An 11,697-nucleotide genomic window follows, 5' to 3' on the forward strand; every position below is an offset into this window, starting at 1 on the left:
AACCATAGCTTTGACTAGATGGACCTCTGTTGGCAAAGTAATGTCTCTGCTTTTTAACATGTTGTCTAGGTTTGTCATAGCTTTTCTTCCAAGGAGCAAGCATCTTTTAATTTCATGGCTGCAGTCACCATCTGCAGTGATTGTACTAAGAGACAACGGGTATAAAATTTTATACATATAAATATCCACCCACCTTTTTTACTCTAAGCCCATGTCCAGAAGAAAGACTCGTGGACATTTTGGCTTGCTTTCACAGGACTCGGCGTGTGCATATTTATCACTGTGCATACAGTGGTTATGTCGGTAGATGTGGCAGAGGGTGGTGAGTGAGATGCTAGCAGATGGGCTGGTGAGTACCTGAGGAGCCTGGCAAGGAGGGAAAGGCTCCATGGAGTGTGATCAGTTCATCCCAGAACTCATGGGATGGCCTCATCCCTTCCTTCCTACATTCCTATCTGCCTCAGTTCACCCCAATCCTCATCCCTTCCTACCTTGGCTGAATTTCTATGTGTGTCCATCAATAAAATACTCCTCTCAGCTCTCCAAAATCTCCATCTCAATTTTTCATCAGAATGAAACTGAAAACGTGCTTATGTGTGCGTGGTACTGAGTGCAATGTCATAACTGTTAAACATAGAGACCCAGCATCCTACTCTTCCCAGTATCCAGTCTCTAGCTGCGTCCAAACATCTTGATGGCCCTGTACTGTGGTCTCACAACTCAGCAGTGCCTTGCGCAGGTGAGCTGGCTGCTGTCAGTCCGAGAGGTTTCTAGGGAACAGCTGTTGATTAGCAAGACCTTCACAGACATAGAGTGGTGGTAAGCTTCTCAGCTCTGTCACCCTCAGGGAGAGTTTGGTGATTCTCACTCTAAGCTATTGCATTTCCATTCAATGATGGGATGTGGAGAGGAAGCTTTATTGGTGACAAAATAACTCCTGCTCGCCTCCCTAGTGGCTCAGATGGTGAAGAATCTGCTTGTCATGTCGGAGACCAGAGTTTGATCCCTGGGTCAGAAAGATCTCCTGGAGAAGGAAATGGCTACCCACTCCGGTATTCTTGCCTGGAGAATTCCATGGACAGAGGAGCCTGGTGGGTTACACTCCATGGGGTCGCAAAGAGTGGGACACGACTGAACATCTAACACTTTCAGTTTCACCTCCTTCCCAAATCTCACCAGATTACAAAAAGCAGGGTCTGATTCTTCCTATGAGACCTCGATTTCAAGCCTCAGCAGAAGCTGCAGAGTCGCTTTCATGCATATTTTCATCTTGCTCTCACAAGTCTGTGTTTAAATATCTCACAAGTTCTTAACTATGGTATTCAATTATCTACAGTTCAATGCTTGTTGTCTATATTTACATCTCTAAAAATAAAACATTTCCTCGGTTAGTAATTATTATTACTAGATAATTTTAAGCACTGCTAAAATGTGTAACAATTGCTTTCCTTTTAAGAGCACCCTACTCTTGGGAACACTTAGGGTTCTTCTGTAACACGGTGAAGCTACCCACAGCATCTGACTTACAGCTAAATGGAGTGGACTCTTGGTAGCACCGGAATCTGACTCTTCAAAAACACTGTTGGTTCTTTCCAAAAGCTGTGGAGATGAAAAGAAAACAACAGTATGTGAGTACAATCTGCAGAAGGAATCCTACTTTATGGATACTAATGTTGACATAAATGAGAAAGAAGGCTTCAGAAACTTAAGAAACCATGCAACTTATCAGAAATACAAGAAATCAGATACAGCATATCTAAAACAAATATGCGAACTGAATATTTCAACTTCTAGGTCATCTTAGCATTTGCTATTTTTTAAAAAAGCAGCTTTCATACTTGAAAAGTTGCTCAGCTTCACCAGTCTAGAAAAATAATTCTTGTTAAATCTACTTCCCACCCAGTAGTTAGTCATAATGAAAAAATGACAGTACCCAGGGTCTATTCCACTATCAAACACATATTTACTGGAGATAAGCGTTGAAAAGACGTATGAAACTCTTATTTTCATGAAGCTTACATTCTAGAGAGAGAACACAAATAAACATACACATAAGAAAATAATCTGGTAGTGAAATATGCTTATAATGAAAATAAAGTAGGGTGATGTGAAATGGAGTGACTGGGAAGCTCTTTACAGCTGACGGCCAGGGGAGGCTTCTCTAAGGAGATAACAGTTAAAGTGGGACTTCAGTAATGGGAAGAATTGCGGCTGGAGAGCATTCTGGGAGGAGGGAGGAGTTAATGCAAATATATCCAGTGGGGATGAACAGAGTGAGCTCAAGGAATGGAAAGAATAGTGCGATGAGGGCATGATGTTGGTGAGGGTATCAGGTAAAAGACATTTCCATTGACTCTTGTTGGAAGAACAAATTGTTAAAACCTTTCTGGGCAAGTTTGTGCATATCTTTGACATCAGGAATTAATTCATACTAAATTATTAGACAAGCACACAATGACACGTGTATAAAGAAACATATTCATTTAAAAAATGTGCCCAGACACTGCTCCAGGTAGTGAAGAGTCAATAATAAATAGTATATTTAAAGATCCATTTTCTCAAGGGGTAGGGGTGTCAGGCAATAAAAGAAAGAAGTCATATAATTATTTAGAAAGTCATAGGTACTGTGGAGAAAAAAACAGAGAAGCGTTTGGAAGGCTGGAAGAAAGGTCAGTTTGCAACTTTAAATACAAGCTCAGGAAAGGTCTTACTGAGCAGGTGACGGTTAAACAAAGTGTGGAGGTGGTAAGAGAGCCATGTGGTATCTAGGGGAAGTACATTCCAAGCAGAGGGGTAAACAATTGCCTAGTCCTTTAGGGACAGAGATGTTTAAGATCATTTATGAGATAGGGAACAAGGATGAGAATAACATCCCTCTCCTAGACTTCCCAACAATATTATAAACACCTGTCTTTTAAAATATCAAATTTTAAAATTTTCTGTTTTTCTGCTTAAAACAGCTAGCATGGCTTTTGTTTCCTTCAAATGCCTGGCTGATTCAAAAAGTAATACAGATTTAAGTTTTCTTAATGAGGGGTGGAGAAAGGGGAAATACACCACTCAGTACACTAGAAAGCGAAACTTCCTAACATGCTCTTTATTCATGTGGAAAAACACATATTAAAGCCATATGTGTGGAAAGATACCATTTTCATTTCAAGAACTGTATTGATACATCTACATATGCCGGAAAAAAAAGGTGAGAAACATATACCCTAAAATGTTGAATGTAGTAGCCTAAAAGTGGGAGTATAGATGATTTTTATTTTCTTCTTTATCTTTCCTGAATTTTTTTTTGGAGGGTGAATGTGTATTGGTTTTGTAATAAAATCACTAAAGCTATTTCTGTTTGGAATAAAAGTGATGAACATTCCTTTTCATTTACTAGAATGATGTTCACAGACCCCTAGGTAGGTCCATCCTAGACCTGGGCCTAGTTCTATTTCTGTGGCTCTTTCTAGTTCTAGTTCTGTTCTAGAACTTCTTTCTAGCCAATGAATGTGAAAAAAAAAAAAAGGTTGCATTCTCTGGCAGATCAAATATCAGTGTAAACTTGATTATCTAAAAGCACACAATTTCAAATTTTCAAGTAAAACAATACAAATAATTATATCAGAAGCATGAGGCATTATATATTCATTTTTATTAGTATAAGAATAGAATTTGGAACTGAAGCAATCTACAATACATTAGAATAATGAGAGTAAATTTCATTTTAACTTCAAAGCAAATAACTTTAAAAACCAATCTGCTGTACAAAGTTGAAATAAAAGCAGCCTCAACTGCTTGAAAAGGCTAGAGAACAGCTGTTCTTTGCTTTGTTTTGCAACATTATCACCTGCAAGACTTCCTGGAATTGACAGTGTGTACCAACTCCAAATCCTGTCCTAGAACGAACTTTTAATCAAAGGAACACAGAATCATTTCCACTATTATTACAAACACGATGAACAGAAGCAAGAAGACAATATACTGTTTACAGTCACAAATCAGCCATATTCCCAGAAGATTTACTATGGAAGACTATTTTTCTACATGTGTACCTTGATCATCCTAATAGCATGGGATGCTTTAATTCAGTCATTTGCTTAATGCCATCTATATGGGGGCCTCTGGGTTAGGAACCAGATTCAACTGTGCAGCGAGCAGATGTGGTCACTGACCTGGGAGAGCTTTGGGCTAGTGGGGAATCCACAGAAGTTAACAGGTAGTGAAAACAGTGAGGCAAGAGCTAGGATGCAAGATGATATGGGAATATGAAGGAAGAGGTACCTGACATAACCTTGGGGGCTCAAAGAAGACTCCTCTGTAAAGAAGTTTTACCCTGAGACCAGGATGGTAGGAGTCTGCCAGGCAAAGACAGAAGGGACTATTCAGGCAGAAGAAAGAGCTTGTGAGAACAGTGAGTACACCATCAAAAGCTTTAAGTTCAATAAGACTAGATTAAGTTCAATAAGACTAGATAACACGTAGGAGTAAAGAAAGAGTGAGGAGCAATGAGCTATAAATGAAAGCAGACAATAGATTAGGTACAGGGTGATCATATCATTACTGTCCAATCCTGGCCATTTTTCAGATTGAAATCGGGCTGGGATAATAGCTGTAAGGGCTTCCCTGGTGGCTCAGATGGTAAAATATCTGCCTGTAATGCAGGAGACCTGGGTTCGACCCCTGGATCAGGATGAGCCCCTGGAGGAGGAAATGGCAACCCACTCCAGTATTCTTGCCTGGGAAATCCCATGGACAGAGGAGCCTGGTGGGCTATAGTCCACGGGATCACAAAGAGTTGGACACGATTGAGCAACTAACACTTCCACTTTAAACAGCTGTAAAGCAGAGCATCAAATCAGGATAATTCCTGAGACTCACTGAAGTGCTTTTAGCAGGGAAGAGGCATGATCATGGTCAGATTCTTGGGTTTCATGAAAACTCTTTAATTGCAGTGTGGCAAATGAACTGCAGTGGTGCTTGGGGCAGGTGAGGACTGCAACTCTAGGAGCAGGGAGATCGGTTAGGATATTTCGACTACGGGATTGATAAATTTTGAATTAAGTTGCTGAGAACTGATGGTGGCCTGTACTGCAGAAGAGGCAGAGGAAATGGAAGGAAGTGGGGATATTCAGGACTTTTATTCACTCCTTTATTCATTCATTCAATAATTACTTATTGAGTGCTGTGCCAGATACTGAGATTTCCAGTTCTCAAATAGTTCCTACCCACATGAAGCTTAGAGCCCAAAAGGCGTAATGGGCACCATTATCGACTGAACAATGGAGGAAGGGGAAAGAAGAGTCAAGAATGACATTGAGTTTTCTTGCTTTGATAACAGGGTGAATGGTGATACCTTCTTTAAGACAAGAAACAAAGAGAAGGCACAAGATGAGGGGAAGGAAAATGCACTGAGTTTTAGTTTTAAGTGCTTCTGGGACATTCAAGGCTAGATGTCCACTGGACAGATGGATATAATGTTTGAAGCTTAGAACAGAGATCTGGGCAGGAGTCATGGATTTGGCGATCATCAGCAATGGCTGAGACAGGACGCCTTCACTGTGGATGAGACTGCCTGGGAGAAAGTGTAGTGAGAGAGGACCTAAGCCTCAGGAACCTCAGTTATTTAGGGTTTGGAAGAGAGTCTGTAAAGGGGGCTTGAGAAGAGGAGGGTTCAGAGAGGTAGGAGGAAAACCTGGAGAATGAGGAGATGATGATGCTGGTGGCAATGACGGTGCTGGAGGCCATGATTACCATGATATGAAGGTGGTGGTGGTGATCAATGATACTGTCATCTCACTGATGATAACCAAAAGTTATTAAGCATTTACTATGAGTTAAGTATTCCACAGATCACCTCAACCCATCCTCAGAAATCCATTAAGTAACTTGCTCAAGTTTGCACAGCCTGGAAAATACAAATCATGGAATTGAACCCAAGTCTAACTCAAAACCTATGTTATTTATCCCATAAAACACCTTCCTATCAACTGATAAGGTGAGACTTCCCTGATATTTCAAAGGGAAAAAAAGAATAGGGATGAGGGTAGGAAACATGAAGAGTTTTTTTATGTGCATTTTTTAAATACAAATTGATTTATTTTAATTGGAGGTTAATTACTTTACAGTATTTTTTTTTAAGTATGTGAGTCTTTTTATGTCTCTAACTTCAACAACTCCCTTTGATCTTTGAGATTTTCCTCTTTGTTTCCTAAGTAGTGGTAAGTAGTCATTTTAGTTACACAGCACTCAAAGGGAACCTTAACTGGAATCTAACTTCTCTAAGATGCCTCTTCCTTTGGTGGTGGTTGTTAGTTAAGAAGGCAACGTGAAAAAGTAGGGAGAAAAGAAATCTGCAAGTCATTCAAAATTGACATTTATGTTTAGACTTCTCTTTCTAATTTAAAATTGATTCTAAACATATCAAGTCCAAGGGATGAAGCAGATACACAGCACGGCTCAGAGACTCGAGTCTGCATAAATGTCTCAGGGGAGGAACATGGGGCCCAAGAGAGACAGAGAGCTCCCAGCATGACTCATTACACAAACTCATACTTAAGCCTGTAGTTTGCAATATTACTGGAAAATAACATTGCTCTACAGAGATCACCCTCAACCTACCTTGTCAAAATCCGAAATAGAATGGTTCTTTTGAAACACAGTTATAGCTAGGAATACATGTTGAAGAAGCAGCATTATAAAAAGCAGTGAGTTCTACACATAAATCTTATAGTTATAAATCAAATAATATAAATTTATATGTATAATACCAAGCCAACAAGTTATAACTTTCTTTATTTTAAGACCAATTCCACTTAATATATCCTCTGGCTTATCATCAACATTTACACAATCCATGCATTCACATGCTAGTTTCCATGTTGAATTATACTCATAAATCCAACATACACATCCAGTACATTGCCATTGGTTTCTACTGGCACAATAAAAAATTTACACTCACTTCAAGGATTGACTTGGTTCTCTGCCTAAACAATCTATTATAATGGCTGTTTTAATAAAGTCTTTATCTGGACTACTTAATCTTATTCCTTGTTATCTATAAAATCTCAGAAATGCTGCTTTTCTCAACTGATCAATCATTTATGAAGCTTGTGTAGAGAGTCTAGCACTGCTTGAGCCCACAGCCTCCTATCACTTTGCATTTGCCAAGACTCTCTGGGCCAAGAAAACCCAGAAGGTCTGAGATTTAAGCTACTCCCAACCTCAATGACAAGTAAAGATGGGCATCTGAGGTGGGAATTAAGAGAAAAAAGCTAGGGTGAAAGCAAACAGACTTTGTTTGTGAAACATGAACCCTCTATCTATTTCAGCTGGATGGTGGTGGTGGTGGCTGGGATGTTCTATAACTTTGGGGGGCTGAGAAAACGATTGTATAAATATTATAGCAATTCATAGGACACTTTTTGAGTTTGGAAAGCATTTCCACAGGACTGGAGGGCTCACACAAAGAACACCTCAATGTCTTAGATTTAAAAGCAGCGGAGGTAATAGAAGGCCAAGTTTAAGCCTCTTTCTCTATAAACTGAATCTGTGATGATAAAATCAAGAATAAATATGAACTTGACGGTAAGCCAACTGGCCTCTGGGTTAACAAAACAGTGATCTTATCCAAAATTGAGAGGAAACACATAAATATTACACTTTATAAGTGCTTTATAAGTAGTATGGCTTATGACTGGTTATTTGAAAACATGGCAAGAAAAAATTCAGAGATCTCAAGAGACCTTCAGCTGATCTAAACCAGTTTCTAAATGCGTTATTTAAGAAAGCAAGTGTGGCTCAGACTGTAAAAAACAGAAAGGTGTAGCCTGTGAGGTAACCCCTGTTCTGGTCAGTTCTGGTTAGACTCCTACTACTAGTTTCCACTGGTTAGCGGGGAGGGGAGGAGTTAGAAAACCAGTCAGAAAATATCGAGGAGGTGCTCTAAGGAAAGCATTTAGAATGGATGTATTTATCTTTAGAAGGCAGTGGCACCCCACTCCAGTACTCTTGCCTGGAAAATCCCATGGACGGAGAAGCCTGGTAGGCTGCAGTCCATGGGGTCGCTAGGAGTTGGGCACGGGCACGACTGAGCGACTTCACTTTCACTTTTCACTTTCATGCATTGAAGAAGGAAATGGCAACCCACTCCAGTGTTCTTGCCTGGAGAATCCCAGGGACTGGGGAGCCTGGTGGGCTGCCATCTATGGGGTCGCACAGAGTCAGACACGACTGAAGCGACTTAGCAGTAGCAGAGAGAACTGAGAGGACATTTATGAATATTCAAGTCTGCAAAGGGCTGGAAGCAGACCAAGACCCCTTGGCTGGCATCTCTGTCAGAAATTCTATTTCACATTCCACTTGTCTGTGCTTGAGAATGAGATGCTATTTGGGCAACCTTAAGGCTGACCCGGAGTCCACTCTGCTGTGACCTGACTCTGGCTCAAGCCAGAAGAGGGGGCTGAGTCTGCAGAAGTTTCAGACCACCCAGCCTGTGTCCACACTCCATTGAGAGGCTCCCAGGGGCCCAGGAGAGTGCTTGGGGTTCCCCCTCAGGTCTTTCAGTGTCAGAATTAATATGATGTTCCAGGCTGTACTGGACCCCAGTGAACCCCCAGTCTTTGGACCTAGCCCAAAATAAACTAGCTTCCTCATGATGACATGTGGGTAACAGCAGTGACTATCTGTTTCTCAGGATTCTGCTCACACCACTTCACAGCTATTAGAAAAAGCTGTGTTGCTTGAAATTGTTATTAGCAACAATTACCGGAAACTCACTGGCTCCTAGAGATGTATGAATCTAATCTAATTTCTGCCTCCTCCACTCAATTCCATAAGTAAGGAGCCATTAACTTTCTATACTTGTGCAAGTCAAGGTCTATGCAACTTCAAAAGGAGATAACACAAATTAAGGCGGGCACTACTAGAAGCTTAGCTTCTTGGGAGCTGATTTTGATTACTCTGCTTATCTCCTCCCTCCAGTGTGTATTCAGTTCCTGGTGATTTCCTTGCCAATTAAAAGGCAGAAGAGCCCGTAGTATGTGTATGGAAGGCTAATGAAACCTGCTGTGAAGATAAAGGCAAATACAAGATACAAAATGCATGGTGTTCAAAAACTATCTTGCAAGAGGCCTTAAAAATGTTCATCTACTTTGACCCATAAACCTACTTCAGACTCTATCCTGAGAATGTTTTAAGCCCAAAGCCACTCGAGTGAAACAGTGGTAAACAACCTAAAGAGAAGAATGTCTAAGTTGTGATTGATCCAACACTTGAAAATTATGTAGCTTTAAAAATGTTTACCAAGTGCTTTTAATAGCACTGGGAAAGGATCATTCAGAATATTTTATGAAAAATAATCAATGCAAAAAACTGCATATTTAATATTATCTCATGTATGTAAAAAAAATAAAATATGTGAGAAGGAGACTGGAAGGAAATATACCAAGAAGGTTAATAATAACTGCTTTGTAGTGGAGGGACTTCGAGTGTTTGATTTTTTCTTTTCACTTTTCTACATATTCTAAACTTTCTACAACAAATACAGATTACTCTAAAAGAATAAAATAAACTTGTATTTAAAGGTGAGATAGTTGAGTCAGATGATTTTCAAGGTCCCTTTAGCATCCTATCCAGTAAAAATTTATGAGGGGGGAGAGTCCAATATTTTCATGACTATATTTCTGGTATTCTTTATTAAATCAATAATACCAGTTTGGCTAGTTAACTGTTGGTTGAGTACATTCCTTCATGGCCATTAAATTGCAAATTTCTTAGAGGCAGAGACTACCTATTCCTTGCAGAAGGTATTCAATAATGTTTACTGAATTTAATTTAAATCTGGTAAGTGAATGAGAGAGCACTGGTGGAATTAATTACAGGGTGATAACACATTTGCTTCCCTGCTTTGACACTGCAATACTATAAAAATATTACTGGAATCTTATATTTTAAATGGATTTTTCCCTTTAGAAAAAACATGTGAATACAGTATCCACTGCTACTTTCAATAAATCAACTAACCAGCAAAACAAACAAACCTGATCTTTCACAGAACACGGTCTTATAACTGAAAAATGCTCAAGGCTAAGCATGTCTTTCTAAACCATAATGTCAGACCCCAATGCCAGGTAGTGGTAGAACTCATCCTGAGGTGACCCTATGGCCTTCAGTTACAAGGAAGCAAAGAAGACTAATATCAAACTAAATTCTTATACAATCAATTGACCAATAACATGAAGAAGGTAAGATACTAGTAAAAGAATTCTAAACATATTTTGTAGTTTCAAATACATACATCAGTCCAGAGAAAGCCATATAATGTGTTTTTGAAATAATGAAACAGTAGAACTCTTTTTATCTTGCCATGAGCATTCCAGATAAGAAAGAATATTAAAATTAACTCAAGAAATAAGTCACTCCCTTTAGGGATAAGACATCATGGTTCCTGAAAATATAAGAACTTACCTAAGGTTGAAGCCAAAACTGATCATGAAGGAACAAGGATTTTAACTCACTGAAGGAGTTGCAAAGAATCACTGCAGAAGTCATCCCAAATGTGAAAAAATCATCAAAGTGCTCCCTATTATTATTATTTTCGAGGTTCCATGGCAGCTTTGGACTTTAATGATTTAACTCATGCTCAGAATTCCTAAGTTCAATTTTTTCCAAGCCAAGTAAAAATATGAAATGACTATATCTGGATTAAACAGAACCAGAAGGAATAATTCACCTTAATAAAGACATTATTCTCTCTCATGCCATAATTTCCTATAACTGAATTTGGTTTCATGCTTTTGTCTGGGCAGTGAGCCAAAAGAGGGAAGGAATATTGATGTCTTGGAGATAGGACAGAAAAGAGAGAGAGCTGAAAAGCGTCCCTATGAAAATCTCTGAGGAACAGGCTGCAGCCAAAAGCAAATCCCAAAACACCAACCTTAAAGTGTGTGCCTTGACTGCTGATACCAGCAAAGTTTGTCTTTGGGGCACCCTCAGTGGTGCTAGGGATGGGATAGTGATAATTATGGCAAGGAATTTGCTTACAACAGAAAACTTGGGTTCTTCTCTTGATATTCATAATAAAGGAATTAGCCTAGACTATATTTACCTCCTCCTGAACTTTGCAGAGTAATTCAAAAGTTAAGGTCACTCTTCTATATCAGCAGTGAGTTCAACACAGTTGGTATATTAAATTGGTATATTCAGTCTGAGTTACCTGATTCTTTTTTGGATCCTAGCATTACATGCATGTTGTGGTGATGGTGTGGTGATGGTGGGGTATGTGTGTGTATGTGAAGGGGCAGGGATGGGGGGAGGAACACAGAAGCAAAAAGTCTGTTTTAACCAACCATCATCATACTTGGGTAACACGCTATTCAGTTGCTAAGTCACGTCCGACTCCTTGCAAGCCCAAGGACTGCAGCATGCCAGGCCTCCTTGTCTTTCATGATTTCCAAGAGTTTGCTCAAACTCATGTCCATTGAATTGGTGATGCCATCCAACCATCTCATGCTCAGTCGCCTCCTTCTCCTCCTGCCCTCAATCTTTCCCAGCATCAAGGTCTTTTCAAATGAGTCAGTTCTTCACATCAGGTGGCCAAAGTATTGGAGTTTCAGCTTCAACATCAGTCCTTCCAATGAACACTCAGGACTGATCTCCTTTAGGATGGACTGGTTGGATCTCCTTGCAGTCCAAGGGACTCTGAAC

General features: G+C 39.7%; 1 protein-coding gene across 5 annotated transcripts in view; it reads right to left on the reverse strand.

Annotated features, from left to right (window-relative positions):
- Nucleotides 1–11,697, reverse strand: part of ANKRD44 (ankyrin repeat domain 44) — a 314,767-nt gene that overhangs the window by 35,346 nt on the left and 267,724 nt on the right. For all 5 annotated transcript variants that reach the window (XM_010860893.1, XM_010860891.1, XM_010860892.1 and 2 more), the window contains one exon: nt 1,528–1,599. In XM_010860893.1, the coding sequence (XP_010859195.1) occupies nt 1,528–1,599 (72 nt within the window). The remainder of the gene's footprint in view (nt 1–1,527; nt 1,600–11,697) is intronic.

Source organism: Bison bison, unplaced genomic scaffold, assembly GCF_000754665.1.
Source record: "Bison bison bison isolate TAMUID 2011002044 unplaced genomic scaffold, Bison_UMD1.0 scf7180017864471, whole genome shotgun sequence".
Classification (NCBI taxonomy): domain Eukaryota; kingdom Metazoa; phylum Chordata; class Mammalia; order Artiodactyla; family Bovidae; genus Bison; species Bison bison.